Below are 21,377 nucleotides of genomic sequence, written 5' to 3'. Positions count from 1 at the left end.
CAGTTATGCAGTGTTATAACTCACGGTTTCAACAAACATCACTCTGACTCACACAATCCAAAACGCAATGCATCCTCCTATCAAAGTGCAGGCTGAACACGGAAATGGATATTGGTTGAGAATGGGAACCTGCTGTGCTCTGTGCTTACCGATGATAAACAGCCCTACATATTGCAGTGAGCACTGAGAATGTGAATCAGAAATGGTGTCAGCAGTAGGTTAGGCACTTCACCAAGTGCCATTGATTTAGTGCTACTCAGAACTTCTGCATTGCTCAGTCTGGCAGCAGGAGATAGAGAGAGAGTTAGCTTTAGCCACCTGAATCATTGGGATGTGACAGATACACAGAGGCTTTTGGAGCCCAGAAATCAGCAGGTTGTTTGCTCAAAAAGCTGCGGGAGTCCAAGTTATAGTGAAGTGACTATGAATGTCAGGATTATTAATCATTATTAGAAATTAGTGTCAGGAAGAAAAAGGGGTCCAGCTTCACTACAATCATTTACATATTTCCCCAAATCAAACTTTGAAAAAAAAAAAAAACGAATTTAAAACATTAGTATTGATCCTAAAACGAAAGCTAGATATGCCAAAACAGCAAGTAGCCGTATTAAAGGAATGTGGAAGTTCAATCAGAATGAAGGCGACACAGTTGAAGAAACAAGGACATCCTTGCAGCTGCAGTTGGGTTAAGAAGAAGAGGTAAATTGGATTCGACAAGCAAGTAAGATGGTGATGATGATGACAATGCGATTCCATGCTAAATAAAGACGTGTGCACATGGAGGGAGTTACTCTAGTCTCAGTTGAGTCTTCAGGGACACATGTCAGGAACCGTTGTCACACCGTCACTTGAAGAGGACTAATGTGCCTTCACTATACCTCGCTGTCTTGCATATCATTTTAGATTGAGAATGAAATGAATATTTTACAGTAAATGTTCATTCTGGGAGAAATTAAATTCCAGGTATAAGTACACAAACCCTTTGAAAATGACTATTTTTCCAGAGTGGCTTAGAAAAGAATCTGCCTTCTGAAGTAGCCTGGTCAGATTCCAGCCCCTAAACCCATAAAGAAGCTGTGGAATGAGTCTACAAATGTATAGGATGAAGCAGGTCTGGAAAGAGGAATGGTCAAAAAATCCTCCTGAATGCTGTGCTGATCTCAACCAGTAAAGTACAGGACTTGCTTGAGGTCAACAAGCTTTTAACTTGCTTTACTTTCCGGACTATAAGCAGCTACTTTTTTCTTTTCGTTTTATACGCTTTGAACCCTGCAGCTTTAACAACGATACAGTTAATGTATGAATTTTTATGGGGATACGAGCGTCATGGCGCCAATACATTTAGCGTCGTAGACCCTGCGGCCTATAGACAAGTGCCGCTTATATATGAACAAAATCTGTCTTCTTTTTCAATTTAGTGGGTGGGGCTTATATTCAGGTGCGCTAAATAGTCCGGAAATGACGGTATTTATTTGTCCAGCTTAGTTAATTTTTAATAGTTTGTTCAATAAAGATGTATGTTATCAGCAAAGCACATTGTGATAGTCAATTGTTGTGTCTCAGATGAAGATCAGATCATTTTATAGAAAATTACTGTAGAAACAAGTAACTTCCAAGGTGTTTACATACTTTAACTAGCCACTGTACTTAAACAACTGCTGAATCTCTCGGCATCAAACCTTCCCATTCCATTTCATTCTGCTGCAGGTTTCTCTTCAGCACCACGGACAGTTCCCCCTTCGTTCTGACAGAGGATTTCAGAAGCTCCTTGTTTCACTCCCATTTGAGAGAAATAAGGAGCTTTGAAATAAATAAATAAATAGATAAATAAGGTAGAAATGAAGAACTAGAAATGAGCCATATTGCAACTGAAACTCAGGCTAGAAACTATTATGTAATTTTCTGAAAGTCAAACCGCACAGGGATGTGAAATCAATTTGCTAATTCAAAGTTGAAACTAAAATCATATAATATTGAAACATCCGGTCAAAATTTACATGTAGAGCCTGAAGCTGGGTTTTGAAGAGAAGACTAGTCGAGTTTCTTTTTCAGAAATGATTATTTGATGAAGACTATGATAAGATAAAATAAAAATGTCATTCACAAATCCTGCAGACTCCTTGAATACAATCACTAAAATTCATAATTGGAAAATACATAGGGGACATTGGCCAGTGGCGATGCTAGAAGTGAATTTGAATCAGTGATGAAAAAATAATCAAACCTAATAGTTTAGCTCCATTTTCATGTGTAGCTGTGCTAACCCATGAGCTTTTGAGTTCTGTATTCCTCCACAGCTGGTAATAAGGGGAAAGGCCACAATTATTCCCCGACAAGCAGACATCAGGTTGAAAGTGAAAAGCTTCACTATACTTGCACGACTAAACAAGCACAGTTCTAAAAGATGCTGCATTTATCCATGGCATTACTTTACGTGATTACTGAAAGATTGTCAGCAACTGATCAAAACGGTTCATCCTCAGAGTCGGTGTCATGGAGAGCCTTTAATTACAAAAGGTTTATTTAGCTGACTTAACCTTCTGCCTTCATTCAGACCTCCTGCTCCGTTTCCCAGCATCCCTTGCCCCCTTTCTTACCTTCTTCATTGAGGTTGAGGTTCTGCAGGCTCTTGTTCAGGTTGCGGGCCGTGGTAGCAGCTCGGATGTTAGTGTAGGAGTTGACGGAGCGCAGGCGGGGGATGGCTGGGCTGTCCCTCACCGGAGTCAGGTTACCAGGCTCTGCATGGCAGCAGACCGGGACACACGTCAGCTCAGGACCACAAACCACGAGTATCTTAGGTTCCTCTCACCCAGAATAATGTGAAAGCATTGAAGAACTTGTGAAACTATGAAGTAAATATTAGTAAAACGAAATCCGGTCAAATGAATCCAGCTGTCCCAATCAAGTCCATATTTGTGCCCGTGAGAATCAAGGAAGGTGATAGGTGATTTGTTGATTAAGCTCCTGTCAGGAGGTGCGTCCAGGATTCAAATTAAAACAGACATGTGCTACATGAACACAGATTTGTCCTCTTAAACTTACCCCCAGTACCCCTACACACCTGACTGTGCAGAGAAGTGCAACTCCACTTTTAGCTCCTTTGAACTCCTCCTTAAATTTACTCTAAACCCTGTGATGGATAAATGTAAAAGACATTTGGAAAACTTGCATCATCTCCAATTTTGTCTCGCAGACCACATCAAAAATACCAGACTGATTACAGACCTCACGAAAAAGTCACCTCCTGGGAATCATTCTATTATTTGTATTATTTTATATAAGGCTAAAATGTAAATTTAACAAACTCATGGCAGTTTACATCGCAAGACCGAGACTTTACAAATCATCCAGAGAAGTCCAAAGATATCCTGCAATTAAGGTGCAAATTCAAAGATTAACCATGTCCATATATGTAAATCTGGAAAGAAATTGTGGAAACAAAGTCGTCCCACATGGTTGAATACGTACCGGTGGTGTTTGCTGGTGACGGCACCGTGTAGTTCTTCTCTTCTTCTATAAACTGGAGGGCGACTGTGCAGAAGTTGCTCTCGTACTGGACCACCAGGTGACTCAATGCCACCACCAGCTCCTGCCAAACACAAACACACACAAAAATAACAGTAACTGAGATGGTTTCACTTTTTTTTTTTTAAGTCTGTTTAAATTTTGAGAGAGACCAAGTGAAAACTGTTGTGACGTCAAAAGAAAAGCCAGATAATGTTTAAACATAAATGTGCTAGTGGCTTCCTCGGGCTTTTCATTGATAGTCACATCTGGGTAATTATAATCTTTATATCTTGTATTATAACCTCTCTCTCAGTGTTCTTCCACATGTTTGGATATTCTGAAAACTATCATTTTTTTCCTGCTGAGAGAACTCAGATCCAGCTGAGGTGACTGTCTTCCCTTCAGACCCTGACGGTCACAATCTTCCTAAAAATACACCTGACAGTGATTCTTAACACCGAGCCAGTATGTTTCATGTCCCTCCTCCATGCAGTTGTTCACTTTTGCTCATTCAAAGCCATATTATGCTATGACATGTGTTCAGACTTATCTACAGTGTTATCAATGATAATCATCATCTTAGATTACTGATCTACTGGTACAGCCTACTCCACATTTTGCTTATAAAGATGTATGAAAGGAAATTAGTTTTTTGTTTTGAGGAAAGTGGGTCAACTATGGCTCAGTGTGTGCAGTTTGTTTTTCCGGTGAAGCAACAGAGTGAATGTATTTGCTTTTTCTTTTTCTTCATGGTGGAATAATGGCCGAGGCTCATTAAGTCAATCCATTTGCAGAAGACTTTAACGCTGAATGCCTGTGCCGTTCCAGTGCTAGAAACCCGCGAACCTGAAACAAGTGAGCCGTCTGTGTTGTTGTTGGCAACCAACAATTATGGATGGTTCTGGCTGTGGGCAGGATCGGTCTGCTGTACTGGTCTTGTCTTGCAGTGGATCTGAGTATTCCTGTAGAGAACACGACTCTGACTTGTGTGGGAAGTCCAAGGTGTACAGTACACTGCAAAAACTCTAACCAGGAATATTTGTATTATTTCTAGTTAAAATGTCTCGTTTACACTTAAAACAAGAGTCATTACCAGAAAAATAACTTATATGACAATTTTCACCTGTTTCAAGTAGTTTTTCACTTGAAATAAGTAGAAAAACCTGCCAGTGGAACAAGATTTATCTTCTCATTACAAGCAAAAAAATCTTGTTCCACTGGCAGATTTTTCTACTTATTTTAAGTGAAAATCTACTTGAAACGGGTGAAAATTGTTGTTTTTTTCCAGTGATGAGTCTTGTTTTAAGTTTAATGAGATTTTCTTTTACTAAAAATGAGACATTTTAACTAGAAATAAGACAAATATTCTTGTTAAGATTTAGAGTTTTTGCAGTGTATGAACAGGAATGGAGGTGGAGGGGGTCCAGAATGTCCTGATGTGGTACGAGTCAACAATGGAGCAGCAGCAAGAACCATGACTGAGGTGGAAGATGAGACGGCTGAGGTGTGGCAGGGAAACTGTGGCTCAAAGCAGGTTGGGAGGTCAGGAGAGGAGGATGCTGGGACTGTTTCTGAACTGAACCTGTTGAAACCTGTGATCTTCTCCATCCACACATCTCTGCTGCAGGTTCCTCTCCGACTACCTGTGCAGCGGTGCTTTCAGGTCACTGGTGATCCAGGGTTTGTTTCTGGGAAAGCGTCTTATTGTTCTGATGGGGATGATGATGCTGTCCACACTGACGTTTATACTCCATGTGGCTCGGAGGGCATCCCAGTCTGTAGCCTCCAAACGTCCCTGCAGAGTTTCTTCCACCGCCTGTCATCACCTCCTCACAGGCTTTAGTGCAAACATTGCACATGCATGTTTGCTGAGACTCACACTTTCACGCTCCGTCTCACATTAGCAGGTAAAAAAAATCCATCCACTTTAATGCATCATACACAAAAACAAACTGATCAGTTTGACCAAGTATCCCACGAAGAAAGGATGGCAACGATGGAGTCAAAAGAACCATAAACTTGTCTTTTGCCCGTGCAGACTTATAAAGCTCTTCCACCCACGGTAAATAAGGCTGCGTTTAATGTTGGCTGGTGTTTGTGTGCTGAGCAGACCTTGCGGACCACGGGGCTCCCGTCGTTGATGAGCTGCGCCAGCATCATGGCCACGTTGTGGTCGATAGTGGTGGAGTGGTCCGTCCTCTCCGCAGAGTTTCCAACAAAGGTCCCCAGAGCAAATACAGCTGCACACCTCACCTGCAATGAAGCAAACAGCACAACAGCCTCAGCGCCGGCTCCTCCCGGAGACATCAAGCTGAAATGAGATTCAAGCTCTGTGGTTTGAGCACAGCTCTCAGCCTTTTGCAGTGAAATCCAAATATTTGCTCTCCAAATTCATGCAAACATATTTCAGTGTCTAGCGAGACGAGTGGAGGAAAGTTTTAGAGGTAATTATAGATCCATTTTCTCTTAGAGCATCAGAATGAAATGCAGAGATCATTAGCGCTGCGAGCCTCTGCAAGCTGATCTTTGTCACTATAACTCATTACTTTCTCTTCCTGCTTCAGTGGATGTTTAATCTAAACTTGCCACCACCCAGACAGAGTTCTCCTTCAGGGACCGATTTCATAAACTGCAGCGAACTCCAGCACAAAAATGAATATTTGGTGTATCTGAACGCCACAAACCCCAGCAAAGTCCAACAGTCCGATGCAGACGCCCTGCTTTTATTTCAGACCAACTCTACAATTTTCACCTCGCCATGCTGATTCAGATCTGTTGTATCTTATTTCTAAAGCCAAAGTCTTGCACTGAATAATGTGTTTATATTAATTAGGACACAAGTGTTGTACTGCAGGGCCTCAAAACAAATCAATGGTAATGTTTGTCTTGTTATACTACGACAATAATTCAGGGCCTCTCGGCCTTCATCTCTATTATCTGGTTTTGGATTTATAACAAAATGAGTAGAAAACTGTAGAAAAGAGTAGAAAAGAGAGAAAACTGGATGCATTATTAACGTTACCCATGCCCGAGCTGTGAAAACAGATTCCTCAAAACTTGATTTTCCGAGAGCGTTTCCACTGTGATAACTTTGTTAGGCTATGAAGAAACTATACTAAGCATAAATAAAAAAAACATTTGTGCAATGGTTTTATTTGAGTAAAAGTCAAGGTAAGTGATTCTGCTCGTTATCCCCTCGCTGCCCTTTTCCCTACGACACTCCTAACAAAAACTTTAACTCTTCATATGCAGTCCTGAAACCATAAACTGGAAACAGACCCAGCGGTGGTGCCTGCCCCCTGAATCCATGACAAACATCGTTCCAGCCAATCCCAGGACGGGAGGAGGGTTCATGCTTGTCCACATAAAGTTGCGGGATTAGGACGTGGCATGTCATCAGGGCCGTTGGAAGAATTTGGTGGACAAGGGGGCTCTCGTTCCAAAGCTATTATCACACCTTAATGGGTTAAATATATCTTCTTACTTCATTCAGCTGTTTGCAAATGTAAATTTGAACCAGGAGCCCCAGCTTTTTTCTTTTTTCATCCCGGGTGCACGTGACCAAGTGATGCCCTAGCGCCCCTAAAGTTCAAGTTTCCAAAAGTGCATGTTTTCCTTCAACCACCCTCACTGGGGAGTGTATGCGTGCATCGTTAAGCGATGGTGTAAGGTAATCAGAAAGGACTAGTTTAAATGTTGACGTGTATTCAGAGTAGGATTGTGATGGGATTTATATCAGAACATACCAGGCATCAGAACTGCACTGGGTTGGAAAAGTGCCACGAATACCCACAAACACCCACAAAGACTGCAGAGCGCTGAACATTTTCTGTGTGTTAAACGTGTTAAAAGCTGAAAGTCTCACTGGAGGATAGTCAAATCCATCGGCCTCCTTTGTTCTGGAAAGCGGCTCATTGGAAGAGATTACCTGGGAGAGGTTTGGTTTTCACATATGGCTCAGAGCAATCCGTCAACATTTGGGGTCCATTCCTTGATTATATCCCAAACAAGCTCCCTATGCTGATTTATGAGGCTCACCTGAGTGTGGCTTATTGAGGAGCTCATTTGAATTGCCTTTTAAATCATATTCACAGACTATGACAGAACAAAGACAGACCCGGTCCACACGGACGGCGTCTGTCCCGGCTGCTAAGATACAATCTGGCCCTCGTTCTGAGCAGCTTTCAGCCTCGGTGACACGTTAACTACTCATAAGTACTTCACACCACGTCATTTCCATTGTTTTTAAGCCCCATCAAGGGACTTGACTCTTGCCTCCTACTTGTGGTTTCATTTCAGACAGATGGGCTTTGGGAGAATGAGTGCTGTGAAGAACTCTGAACGGGCACAGAAGGAGCTGGGTGTTATGTATTACAACAAGCTACTTTCCACACGTCCTCTATGAAAGCGAACTCATGCTCCCACACAGCTCTGGCTTTAGTCATAGAGCACTTGTGGCAGACGCTGGTCGGGATGCTGACCGGGGTTCGGACGGAGGAGAGAGAGCAGCTGCACTGCGGTGTCAGACCTGAGACAAGCCACGGGTGGAAAGCTGGTCTCTGGTGAACAAAAGCCCTCCTGAAAAGGTTTTATCATTATTATTAACAAGAATAGCCAACAGGTTCTTCCTGCAGAGGAAAAACTTCTGCTTGGAAATCGTAATACAGTGGATTTTTCAGCTTGGCAGTGCAGACGGCGCCTCTTCCTTCATTCTCAAGTCTAGCCGAGCAGCGGTATCGACCTCTCACCTCAGGGATGGGATCTGACAGCAGGGTGTACAGCTTTTCGTGCGCGCTGTCTCGAACCCCACACCAGCGGGCTGGGTCGAAGTTCTGCCAGATCCGGCCCAGGCAAATGGCAACCCACTGGCGGAGCAGGGGGTGGGGGTCAGACAGTTGCTCCAGACAGTTGGCGATGAGGTTGCCCTGCAGACACGCCTCCTGGTGGGGGAGAGACGTTCGTGTGTGAGATTCAGGTCTTAGAACAGCAAATATCCAGGATGATGAGGACATCTATAATGTACAGTCCCACTCTCCTCCCTCCACCACCTCCACCTCTGTTCTCCAGGAGAGGTAAGTGTGACTGAGGGAAATCACTGCTGTGAAAGGAGGTTCCCCCAGTTATTAACTCCAAGGGTTCACTTATCGTCAGTGTTGCAAATGTTTAATAAGTTGGTTCAATAAAAACACGAGAAATACCACATTTTTGTGCGTTATCCGGTACACACATTACATTTACCTATTATTGTGACTTCACTGGGGATCGGGTCAAATTTTTAAAAGGCCATCTCAATTCCAACGGGCTCACATACTTTTACGAGCCCTTGTTTTCTCTGTGAATCTTATACCAAAGACAGACTGAGGTAGTCAAGTGTAATCTGTCCTTTCAAATGTCATACAAAGGCAATCTGTCAAATCCTCCTGAGCAGCAGAGTCGTCGTGCAGACTTGTGGTTCATTAGCCATTAAATCACCACGAACCTGTAACCTTCAGCGAGGAGACGGAAGAAAGATCATGGGTTCAAAGCAGTGTCCTTTAAACCATTCAGGCCTTTCAAATATTCTCCATGAAAAGAAGCTAGACGGTCCATCAAGGTGAGCGACATGATGATTATTCCTTTGAAAGCGTGCTTTTGGATTGATTTTTTTTGACTGCATGTATTCGCAGACAGACACGCAGCATTTAGGGTGAAACAGCACTGGGACAAGGTGTCTGTATTTGTGCAAAGCTACAAAATAAAGTCCTGCTTGATAAAGTGCTGTTTGAATAACTTGGACGAGATCAACTGGCTCTGTGAGATCATGTGTCATGTGCACTCTGATGCACATGCGCGCCCTTTCAGAACAGCTCCACGTATGCATATGAGCCAGTAGGAGCTGATGCAACATTTGCACACACTGGTTTAAGGAACACATCAGATCTTTGTGGGATTCATTTAAAAATATGTGTAACTGAGGTTTTGGAATGAACACCTTTGCATCGATGCCATGAACGCTGGACATTTATACGTGATATGTATATGAATGCACAAAATAAAAGCCAATATCAACACTAGAACCATTTCTATTTACTTCTCATTCCTTTCACGTCCACTTTGCCAATTTATGATGTACAGGCTGTTGCTCCCTTCACATTAAAAGCCTGTTACATGAAGAAGTTACTGTGCAGGGCGTTTAATGTGAAGTATAAGTGTCTGACAAATCGGACAAGTGTTCTACGTCACATTTGTTTTTGCTCATTTGCCAGTAAAATGAACACTTCCTGCTAAATTTCACATTAAAAGCATACCAGAAAAATCAAAGTATTAAATCATTCAAGATGCTGCTGGTCCTGAGCGGTTTCAGACTCAAACGCAGACAAAAACTAATTAGGTAAGTTGAAAACAGAACTTCATGCAATCACAAATGCGTGTTGGATTGAACTGGTGGAGTTGGAGTAGGAGAGTGCAAACAGATCATCATAATTAAAACATTATTAACTAACTGAACTGGGAAATCTGTGGACCAAGAACAGGTAGTTTTGTGTCGTTTGATATGTTGTAACTGCTGCACACATATAATTACCAACAAAAATGTATAAGGGAGCTAAATAAATACTGTCACTTTCTTTGGTGAGAGATGTAGCACAACAGCTTTCATCTTCACATCTTTCTAAATCTGCTCATAGCTGCCGGTTGTGGAGGCGGACTCAGCCACTCCATCAGCAACTCCCTGAAACCCACACCTGTTTATTTAACCGTTTGCAGCAGAGCAGCAGAGGGAACGTGTCCATTCAGAAACACTTAAACACACTTTTGAATAGTTCCTACCGCCACCGAGACATCTATGAGTGAGGACTCCAAGGGGAGGATGCTAGAATCAGCTACACACTAATACTACTAAAATAATGCACAGAAAATCCTTTTTTCATTGCATCATCATCATTGTTTTATGATTTTTTTTTTTTTTAATAAATTGTATAAAACTATTCCTTTTTAATGTATTTTTTTGGTCATGGGGTAGTGGTGTATACATCTCAGGAATGAGTATCATGACACATGGGTCACTACAGGGTTAAAGTAGTAGCGGTAATGCTGACGGAGTCAGCAGGTCTCTGGTCACGTTATGTTGGATACATTCAGACAAAACTGTCTGAAAGTGTATTTGTCTAATTTTAGCGCTACACGCTTTCACGGTGAAGAAAATGGAACATGTTGGGAATCTGTGAATCTGCGTTTATCTGGGTCTGTGATGTCACCACGTTCTGCAAATCTGATTGGCTGAAATGGCTTGAGTGACAGTTTCAAACCATAACGGGGGTTTCTTACACCGCTCAACCAGTTTCCTTAAGTTTTTATGAATACGTTTCCTTTAAAAGTGACTCACTTTTCAGTGGATTTAACTAAAAACATTCACTCGTACAGTCACTGACTGCGTCTCGCTCCACGAGGGTCCTCGTCCCTATAAACCTTTCCCGCCAACGCTCCGCAAACACCAGACAACCGGGATGCCGAGGATCCTCCTCTGTCTCCGACAAACTGCAGCATCGTAACAAAACTGTCTGTCAGGAGCGGCCGTGGCTCTGGCGGCGTTCCCTGGGCTCTGATTGGGCCTCCCAGCCGAACGGAGGCAGCTGGAATAGCGGGAAGGCAGCGCTCCGTAGCATGTTGGCGGCGGCACCGCTACAGTAATGAGTGCTGTTGGTGGAAGTTACGGCGATAAATAATGGAGACATGAAGCAGGCAGAGCCTCTCCCAGTAATGTTGAACATCATCTATTATTCACACAAACCTGTGGGAGAGGTACGAGCGCTGGCTTCACAGGGATATGGGAGAAGAATGAGCCTGACTCCCTGAGCCTGACAGCATAAACAACTTTCCTGATTTGTCACATTTATATACTGTAATATCAGAGAGGGATATACGTGGGGGGGAGGGGGTCGCAAGAGAAATGAAGGAATCAAATAACATCCACAACTAGACAGAAAAATAACTGCAGAGCACGTTGAGGGAGTAAAAAGGGAGAAATGGAACATTTCTTTGAGAAACTGCGTGTGTGTGTTTGAGTGTGTGTTCAGTGGAATGATGAGGTACATCATGCCTGCGTTGCGCCGTCGGACGTTTAATGAGCGTCAGACACAAAGGGCCCCCGGGGGCTGCACACCGGAGGCCCTCGCAGGTTGAAGTGACACTCGGCGGTGATAAAGTGTGGGAGCGCAGGTGGCGGGGACGGAAACAGAGACGGCAGAGGGGAGTGCTGGTGACAAAACCGTCACTAAACCAATATCTCCAAGAAATACACAACGGGGGACGGAAACAACAGCCAGCCCAGGGAGAATGCGGCGTTGGACCGGGGGAAGTAGGTGCTCCCTCAGCATGGACACACACACACACACACACACACACACACACACACACACACACACACACACACACACACACACACACACACACACACACACACACACACACACACACACACACACACACACACACACCATCAGGCTGGTCGTACCTGTCCTGTGTTGTAGCTGTTGACGATAACAGCTAGTATGAAGACTGCCATGGTGCGGTGCTCGGCCTGCAACAGAGAGGGCAGGCAGCACACTTCATTTCATGGAGCTTTTCTGCTCAAAACCCTCGAAAATGATGATGATGATGATGATGATGATGATGGCGGCTCGTACTCACCGGCATGTAGTTGTCTGCCAGCACAGACAGGAAGTACTTGTGCCCGTTGTCTTTGACCAGGTCAGCTTGACACGACTGCGGAGGCGGAGAGGGGGAGTGTTTTGAGAGGGTTCACGTGTTCTTTCCTTCTACTCTTCAACTTTTCCCATTCTTGATGGTGAAAATGGTTGCTAAGCATCGTGATTAAACCCGCAGGGCAAGTGGAGAGGATAAACGACAGAAACGCTAGTCTTTCACTGGCTCATTTATTTCACCAATCTGCAAACTTTGACGCTGTGCTTTGTGGTTTTAAATCTACCTTTGGAGACAAGTTGATTGCAATTTTCTGATTTCATTCAGTGACATGACCAAGCAGCAAAAGACGGCACATGCTCCAGCTGTGTTCCAGCTTCTTAACGTCAGCTAGCAGTGGCTTGGGCATGCTAAACTTCTTGGTTTCTACTTATGGCACCAAAAGCGGCAAGTAAAGTCCATCCTGTCTCTGCGTATTTACACAATCCCTGTCAAAACTACAGCTCAGGAAGTTCCCCCTGCTGTAAAGCCCACTTTGCTGTGATTTGTGTTTTTAAAAAGGTTCAAAACGAGTAAATGCTGCCCATTAATTTTTCAATGAATCCACATGTATCTTATGAAAAGAAACACCAGACAGTGAAAGGCCCATTATGTCCTTGTATTTCTGCAACTACGGTGACGTTTACACGAAAACAAATCACATAAAACACAAACACTGAACATGATCCCACTGGGACTTTTTTACAAACGAAAACTTTTAACTTGCATGAAAAATTAAACTCACTGGTGAAATTTACTCTACAATAAAAATTTGCCAAACCAAGGAGACACGCGATGAGACTTTTGTGTGTGTGTCTTATATTACTTACGCTGTCCACGGCAAGGATTTTAGCCCAGATGAAAACCAGCAGCGGCCGCAGCTCTCGCGCTGAACTCTGAAGCAGCTTTAGCACGTAGGGGAAGATTCCCACAGACAGCGCCTGGAAACAAACACACACCCACGGTTACCGAGGGGAACCGGCTGGCGGGCCTCGTTGCACCCCCACGTATGAACACTTACTAGCTTCAGACTTTAGTCCATACACTGAATTTATCCTTTGATTATTGGTTTGTAAACTGTGTAACCTGAGTGACTGAATGAAGACGCTAGAAAGAATTTTTAATAAAAAAAAAAGAAGCTGGATGAAAAAATAAAGTTAAAATCAGATTGATCTACATTTAAATCATCTGACGCTCATAAAAGCCAGAGATCAATATTTTAATATTTGCCTTTTCCCGTGTCTGTGTGAGGAACGGATTCCCTCTTCTCTTCTTCATCGTAAGGTGTTAAAAGGAGACGTATCTTGGCCACAGACAAAGGGACGGATTTTATTCCACCACTAAAACCAACTCGGCCACCAGATTATAATGAGCTGGCACAACTTTAATCACGAAACTTAAACAAATAAAGATCCATAGAGCTGAATTCTTGGAAAAGAAGTTGAAGCAAATGTGCTGAAGTAAATAATAAATAGTCCTGAGCTGTTGGAGCTCTGTTATTTTGTCTGTTTTCATGCTCCACAAATCATTTTCTGCAAAGGTTTGATCGTACAATAAATCATTTACTTCATGTCACTTCTAAGAGTTAAGAAGTAAAATAATAAACATAAAAACATATCTAAAAACAAGTGGTGCTTTAATTTTGCAGAATCTGCTGAAAGCATGTTAAGGCTGCGCAGGCAACACGACGCCCGCAAAGCAATCTGAATGTCTGCAACCAAATGTTTCCTGTTCACAGACATTTACAGATTATTTTCATGTTCAGCTGAGGTGAAGACGGCAGCACAGTTCCAGTCAAGTGTGATCTCACTAATGTCAAACATGCCGCAGAACAAACAGCATGTCCTTTTTCCTCCTGTCATGAAATGGAGAAAAACTCTTTAGTTGAGGCGCTTTTCCTGGTTCTTTTGGGAGACTATTAAACGCGTTCTGCCAGAATTGTCGGACCGGTAAGACCCGCTCCTCAACCACAGATCACCCCGGAAAAAGACTGAAAGATTCTGAACTTAATACTGATTCCAAGTTTATTTTAATCCAATTCCTAAATAAAAACAAAACAGCTGCCAACTTAAAGTCCAGCAGATCAACAAGGATGTCTACATTGTGCTGCGGTGAAGCCACGCTGCCTTTACCTCTGCTGATGTTACATACAGTTATATAATAACAGAGTTATGGAACAACACACCCTAATCGCCTCTTGTGTCACGAGTTGTCGTCGGATGACGGTGCTACCGAGCACCAGATGCAATGTTCTAACTGCAGACCTATGTCTAGGAGCTACGGGTAAATCTACGCCTTTTCAAATTAATTATCTATATCTACAAATCCACCTACGACATATTGAACTCTCGCCCTTTTGTGACCAAAGGTTTGCCTAAACATCTTGAGACGAAGTTTCCACACAGGCAGTGGCTACTGTAAAAGTGTAAACAACGCCGTCGGATTGACTTAGCAACGGTAACCAGGTGGGGGCGGGGCCTAGGGATAGGTGTAGGGATTCGTTTCTGAGGCATCTCCTGGCAAATATCCCCACCATGATGATTTCTGTTACCGTACACATTCATTGGGCAGTGAACGACCTGGATCTCCTCGACTGCACTGCCATGCAGTTAAATGCGAGTTAAATATGGGTGTAAGTTGGTTATATGGGTATAAGTTTACCTGCTTGAAGCGGAAACTTTAAAGTAAAATCCAACTTTCAACACAAAGAATCACACGCACTTGATGAGAAATGGGGAAAATGGGATTGTTCACAGCAACAGCAGCCTAGATTTTTCAGATCTGATATGTTTTGCTGTAAGTGACACAAGAAAGGCCAGAGAAGTATATGCAATCTGTTGATGTGGTCATGTAGTAACAAAGATTCATTTCTAGTGAAACTGCGACCCTCAATCAGACGGAGAGAAGAGGAACGAACCAGACTGACGGCCCAGGGTCCCAGGTCCAGGAAGCGTCCGAGCAGGTCCAGGGCCCGCAGACGATGCACCTGACTCAGGAGGACCTGCAAGAGAACAAGTCAACGTTGAACCGTGCTGCATCCGAACCGGAGGGAGGCCTGAGATTAAAGGAAGAGGAAGGACAGCGGGGGAGGTGGACGGGGACAGGTGGCGCTCCCACCGCTCCCGCCGCTAATACACACCACCAATATGCTTACCGGGTCTGTGTGAATGTGTGTGTGGGCGGTTGGGTGGTTCTCCTGGCTCCCATTATACTTGGAACCTCAACAAGATAATATATCTGTGTGTGTGTGTGCGCTTGTGTGTGTGTGTGTTTTAACCTGGTCGCATGTATTGATGTCATGCAATATTGATGCCAATCGGGATCTCAGGGTAGCGTTCCTGCCAAGCAGGACTATTTTTAGGCTGCATATGGCCGGGGCTAAAAACACATACATGTGTCTGTGCGGGTTATGAAACATCACAGTGGAGCACAAAACCGGGAGGAGGCAGGACGCCGGCTCACACCATGTGTCTGTCCCACTGTGTGGGAGCAGGCATATGGAGGAAGCACGCACACACACACACACGTCTCCACCTACACGTTACGCATGAATAATGTCCTGCGGGACCTGGACCCGGCAGCGTGACCACAGAACCAGGAGGAGGCTGGGGGAAGACCGGCCCGTGGTCGCCTCCAGCTCCCGGGGAGAGCGTGGGAACGCGGGTGGATGTGCGTATGGGTGTGCGTGACGTAGGTGTGCTCTACGCAGGACTAATAAAAGCCCACGGGCAAGAACACAGCCTTCACCTCGTCCAATACAAGCACAAAGGAACTTAAATCGCTGTTTTGCCTCCCCGCCCGCCGCCTCACACACGTGACTCCTGATTATTCTCCTCATGTAATCACATCACAATAAAATCCAGCCCAACTGCTGCACCTTGACGGCAGTGGAGAGGAAGCATGTGCGTATTTCCCCCCAGGACACGCTCCTGGATGCGGTGAGTAAGCCCTGGCTGCCATGGCGGTGCGTTCATGCGCGTTGGTAACGTACATGAGGTCCACGTGTGCCTCAGTCACACAGATGATGCACAAGTGAACGACCTGCTGGAGAGCAAATGCCTTTCCATTACCGTAACATCACGACCTGGGAACCTTGTAATGCCTTTGCACAATCTGTTAATCCCTTTTGGATGAATTGGCTGTTGTCAAGACAACGCAGCCCCCCCCCCCCCGTGTTCCTCTCATTACAGAGCATCACTGATGGATTACGCTGCTTTACATCTCTGGTCAGTGATCGTTGGGTGAGGAATCATGAACCCTGTAAGAATAAACCAGCCTCCACTCCTGCAACGCCGTATTTAGAGGGAGGCGAGGACTGTTTACGAGTCCATTTGTTACGACAGAAACATGAAGCAGCCCTCGGATGACTTTTTCCTCACGGAGTAAAACAACATAAAGTTGCTGCTACTTCCATGTTGTTTCCACATACACACTCGCCCACCCACACACACACACTCACACACACACACAGCCCCCCATCACTCTGCCTTTTCCCCGGCTTTTAACGGGTCCCGACAGAACTGCTGTATGGATGTGCTGTGGCTCCGAGCGCGCCGAGTCAGCAGGAAATTACCATTCAGCGCGGACAGCTTCATGCTGCTACTACGCCGTGATATAATACAACGCCACGACTCAACAACCCTGCGGGAAGATGGCGGTAGAGGCTGGGAGACGGAGAGCGCGGTATCTGGCTGCACTGCCCCCCCCCCCCACACACACACACACACACACACACACACACACAAGTCAAGCACGGCAGCAGCCGCCGCACTCTTGTTCACCGTTGGGCTGCAATAAAGAAAATTAGCATGATAATGCTGCACTAAACTTGCAAGAAGGATTTTCATACTTCTCTGAGGGCAGAGCTGGAGAAAGAGTAACTTGTGTAATAAATAATACTACATTAAGCCTCAGAGAAGAGAGGAGCAGCACCCTGAACCACTGCAGCAGTCGTTTCACAGGCTTCTGCTGGATTCCTGGCAGATGATTTGTGGGTTTAATCAGGATGCTATTGCTGCATAATGGAAAATAAAGCCCTTTCTGTGCTACTTGCAACACTGATGGCTTTATCCATCAGTTACAAGCGAGAGCATGTCTTGATTCAGCTGAATTCAATTCTAACAGATGCAGTGAATGGTGCGAGTGGAAGCACTGGGGAATGCTGCAAACAAGCAACCCTGGTGGAGAAAGGCCCATCTGCTGCAGATGTTTGGGAATCTAATATCATTAAAGTTCATCATGCCTGCAAGAAAACCTCATCTCAAACTTTCACCAACTTTCAAATCTTTTCATTGATCTCATCTTACATGTAACTTTCAAGAGATAAAAAAAAAAGAAATTGGCTTTTTCACTTCAAAATAAGCATGCATGACGATACTGGAGGGAGGCCATTTAGAAAAAACAGATTAACAATGCAAAACTATTAGGAGTGGTGCTTTTTTAGGAGAGAAGAATAAAGTCACGGGGGGATTGAAAAGAGTAAAAAAAAAGATCCTTTTTCAGATTTATGTCACAATTCCAACCCTCTCCTTTTCTCCTGACTACAGGCCAGTGAAGCAACATTGAATATGTATTTCTAATTATTACATGAATTAAAAATAAATTCATTCAATGGCGCTGGACCAGTGCAAGGTCAGCTGGCTTTGAAAGTCTCCTGCTGCAACATTATGATGGTAGGCTCAGAATCAACCATCCTGTTCTGTATCAAGGCGGGTTTATTTGTAAATCTAATGTTTCTACACTGAACACAGCCATGAGAGAAGAGCAGATTTTGACTATAAAAGTGTCTGCAGTTGGAGCACCTCTGGTTTATTCCCCCAGCATCGCAGCTAAATGCATTTCCACCCTTTGTGGTTCCACCAGCGGACCGCCTCCCAACGCTCAACATGATCACAACATACAAGATCAGAAATGTCTTCTGGCCCCATACTGTTTATTGATTTGTAAACCCACAACACTTCTAGTCTATTCCTCAGGTATTTGGTGGCCAGTGTAAAGATCTCCGGACGGGACTGACGTGTCCAGTCTTCCTGTTCTTCTCCGGCAGCAGCGTTCTGGAGATTAAGGCACTGCTGAGCTTCTCTACATCCGCTCTGGACATCAGATACGTCACTCCGGGTTGAGATTGTAAAAAACTGTTTTTCAGAATTTCTAACCAGAGTTTTTATCTTCAGGACTCAACCTGGGAAGCAACTTTTATTCTTTCTATTTTGTTACCAAATAAAATCATTTCTGTCTCGTCTGGATCGCATCCAGCCCCGATGCTGTGTAATATGGGTGTTGGTACGGGGGACACCTTATTGGCAGACGTTAGACCCCCAGGTACCTGAGAGATTTGTGCTAGTCTAGTGGCTACAGAGGTGGGCTTTGGTCCCAGGTTCAAGCCCCGGAATGGCAACCAAGATGAACCACCTTGGGCCCCTGAGCAAGGCCTTAACCCTAATTGCTCCGTGGTGTGTTTGTCTCAGATTTAAGTCTGCTAAATGACAGTAATAGTAGCAGATTTGGTGACTACCCCCCATCTTTTATGACCGCACATCTTCTGATGGCCCTTCAGCACAACAACACACCATGTCACAACACTCAGATGATATAAACCTGGGTTCTTGAACACAACGAGGTTTCTCCGCTCAGCTGAGCCCCGCTGTCAGCAGACTGCAGTCCAGTAGGATTGTTTGGGTGTGATGGAGCAGGAGATTTGCATCCTGGGTGCTCATTCATCACACCTGCACATTTACATGGACCCAGATCTCTGAGGGATGTTTCTAGCACCTTATTGATTCTGGGTCTCAAAGAATAAAGGCAAAGCTGAAGGTTAAAGAGGCCCCGACCCCGATGCCAACAAGTAGCCACAAGACGACTCTATTTACCTTCATAATCTTAAATAACTGAGTCTCATATCACCGGTCTGTCTTGGACGGTTCGGGCTAATGTGGTGCTTATATGCATATTAAAGAAAGCTGGTGTGTGTGTGTGTGTGTGTGTGTGTGTGTGTGTGTGTGTGTGTGTGTGTGTGTGTGTGTGTGTGTGTGTGTGTGTGTGTGTGTGTGTACCTGCAGTACGATGGGGAGCTGCTCAGGAGGATTTCTGTTCTCCACACCCATCGTCAGCCAAACCTGAAACGCCGTCAGCTGCTCTGCGAAGAAGGGACTGTGCTGTGGAAGAAAAAGCGGGAAAAATAATCACTGTGTTCCAGAAGTTAATGTGCTTACTCATTTTCTCGCTCTGTCACACACACGCACGCGCACGCGCACACGCACACGCACACGGTTCTCTGCTACTCGCCCATCATTTCATAACCGGGCCGATTTAATGAGCTCAGGAGTGACACGCCACTGCAGCAGCAACATAAATCCTGATCCATCATGATCACCTTCTCCCCGTGCTGCCTCTCTCTCTGCTGCCATGGCAGCCTGCCTGATGGATCAGCTCACGGCTGCACCGCGTTTCAGCGTGTCATGTGTTGAAACGGCACCGCGAATCGCGATGGCGTTCTGCGGACTATGTGACCGGCACGGAGAGCAGAAATGTGAAAGTTGCTCCTCCAGACGGTTAGGATTTATTTTGACACAATCAAAGCAAACAAACATATTCAATCCACTGATCTGTGAAAACCACTGTGTGCTTGTTTTATTTAAAAGAGTGAGAATCTCTACTTTGAACACAACTGACAAAAGAAACTGAAATGTCAGTATATTTGTACTCAAATTGTACAACGCGCCTTGTTCAAGAACAAATAAGAACACTTACATGTACTTTTCTCATGCTTGTCCTTTGTTACCTTCATTTTCCTTAATAAACATCAATTTCTACACTTCAGAACAGCGACGTACTCCAGAAGAAGCTCAAACAGAGACACTTTTACCATTTTGTAATCTTGACATTCCTACTTGAAGGCCACAAAAGTCCCTGAGGATAAGCCTTTTAGTTATTGTGCCTCGTCCTTCCTGGAAACACATCTTAAGGTTTGCATCACCTTGTTGAGAAATATCTGGGTGTTCCAGTAAATATGTGGTACTGGAGCCAGTAAATGTTGCTCTAAACTGTACTTTTATGCATGAATCCTGCCTTTCCCGAGGGCACTGGCTTCTGGACCTGGCAGAAGTTTACGTCTGGGCTATTTTCTCCCCAAACAGTGTCTGGAATACTGGTCCGTCTGCACGTGGCAGAGGTTTCTCCGTGTCCTGGTCCACTCCAGATGCTCCTGAACCCAGAGAATCCCTTGTCCATGTGGCTGTATGAGCATTGATAAACTGATGCCATCTGCTTAGCTGAACACGATTGGTGGAATTCCTCCCTGCATTGAGTTAGTTCATGTAATTAGAGGGAGAAGTATTTCACCGTATTCTGCAGGTCATAGAAAAGGTAAGGTTTAAGCGGTGGTTGTGGAGGTCTCCCCACTCACAGGCCGAGGCGGCAGAACTGCAGTCCTTCAGTCAGAAATTCATTTTCTGATACCTCATTAAAGACTTTTTCACTTTGCACATGTAGAAAAAAAATCCAAGAAACCAAAAGTATCTCTTAGAGTTCATAGAATTCTATGTCCACCTCTGTTTCAGTTTCAAGCAACTGGCTTCTGAAGGACAACGGAGAACATAGGGAGCAAAAAAAAATGAAAAAAAAAGGGCAGTAAGGTGTGCAGATGAGAGCTAATTATTCAGAGCTGCAAAGAAAACTTTGAATTAGGAAACTATCCCAAATATACCATTGTCAGGTGTGGCGACCTCTCAGAGAAACCTGCACAGCTGAAAGTTGAAGCACATCAGCGTGGACTTTAAGTGTCCTGAAAGAGAAATCAAGACAAAGCAGGAAGATCTTCTTTATTGGTCCGCTGAGTGTCAATTACGGTGCCGGTAAGTGCTTTGGGCCTCGGCGCGAGAGAAAGTGGAGGAGCGGTGCGGGTGGAAAACTACTCCCAGGGGAGTGATGGAGGAGATGTCCACCTCTGAAGGCCAAGCAGAGGGGAGAGGGAAAGAGGGAGGGGGGGGGGAAACTTCCCAGAGTAGTTTTCCTCACACGGCACATGTTGCTGCTCCGACCTGCCCGGAGTCTGAGCCGTGCGCTCGCTCACACCCACGGATGGATGAAGCCGCCATCGGCTCAAGCGGCTTCTCGGGAGGCGGTTTCATCCCACTCAGCATCTCCATCACAGC

At 44.6% G+C, this 21,377-nt stretch overlaps 1 protein-coding gene across 4 annotated transcripts in view; it reads right to left on the bottom strand.

Moving 5' to 3' along the window:
• rptor (regulatory associated protein of MTOR, complex 1) overlaps positions 1-21,377 on the bottom strand; it is a 199,369-nt gene that overhangs the window by 52,146 nt on the left and 125,846 nt on the right. For 2 of the 4 annotated variants that reach the window (XM_061725000.1, XM_061725009.1), the window contains exons 12-21: positions 19,278-19,379; positions 15,143-15,226; positions 13,056-13,166; positions 12,175-12,249; positions 11,999-12,064; positions 8,256-8,447; positions 5,620-5,760; positions 3,469-3,589; positions 3,062-3,130; positions 2,598-2,738 (exon numbers count right to left, since the gene is read on the bottom strand). In XM_061725000.1, the coding sequence (XP_061580984.1) occupies positions 2,598-2,738; positions 3,062-3,130; positions 3,469-3,589; positions 5,620-5,760; positions 8,256-8,447; positions 11,999-12,064; positions 12,175-12,249; positions 13,056-13,166; positions 15,143-15,226; positions 19,278-19,379 (1,102 nt within the window). The remainder of the gene's footprint in view (positions 1-2,597; positions 2,739-3,061; positions 3,131-3,468; positions 3,590-5,619; positions 5,761-8,255; positions 8,448-11,998; positions 12,065-12,174; positions 12,250-13,055; positions 13,167-15,142; positions 15,227-19,277; positions 19,380-21,377) is intronic. The other 2 variants (XM_061725019.1, XM_061725029.1) reach the window with 1 other exon arrangement.

Source organism: Cololabis saira, chromosome 1 (assembly GCF_033807715.1).
Source record: "Cololabis saira isolate AMF1-May2022 chromosome 1, fColSai1.1, whole genome shotgun sequence".
In the NCBI taxonomy this organism is placed as follows: Eukaryota; Metazoa; Chordata; class Actinopteri; order Beloniformes; family Belonidae; genus Cololabis; species Cololabis saira.
This window is presented reverse-complemented; position numbering and strand designations above follow the sequence as displayed.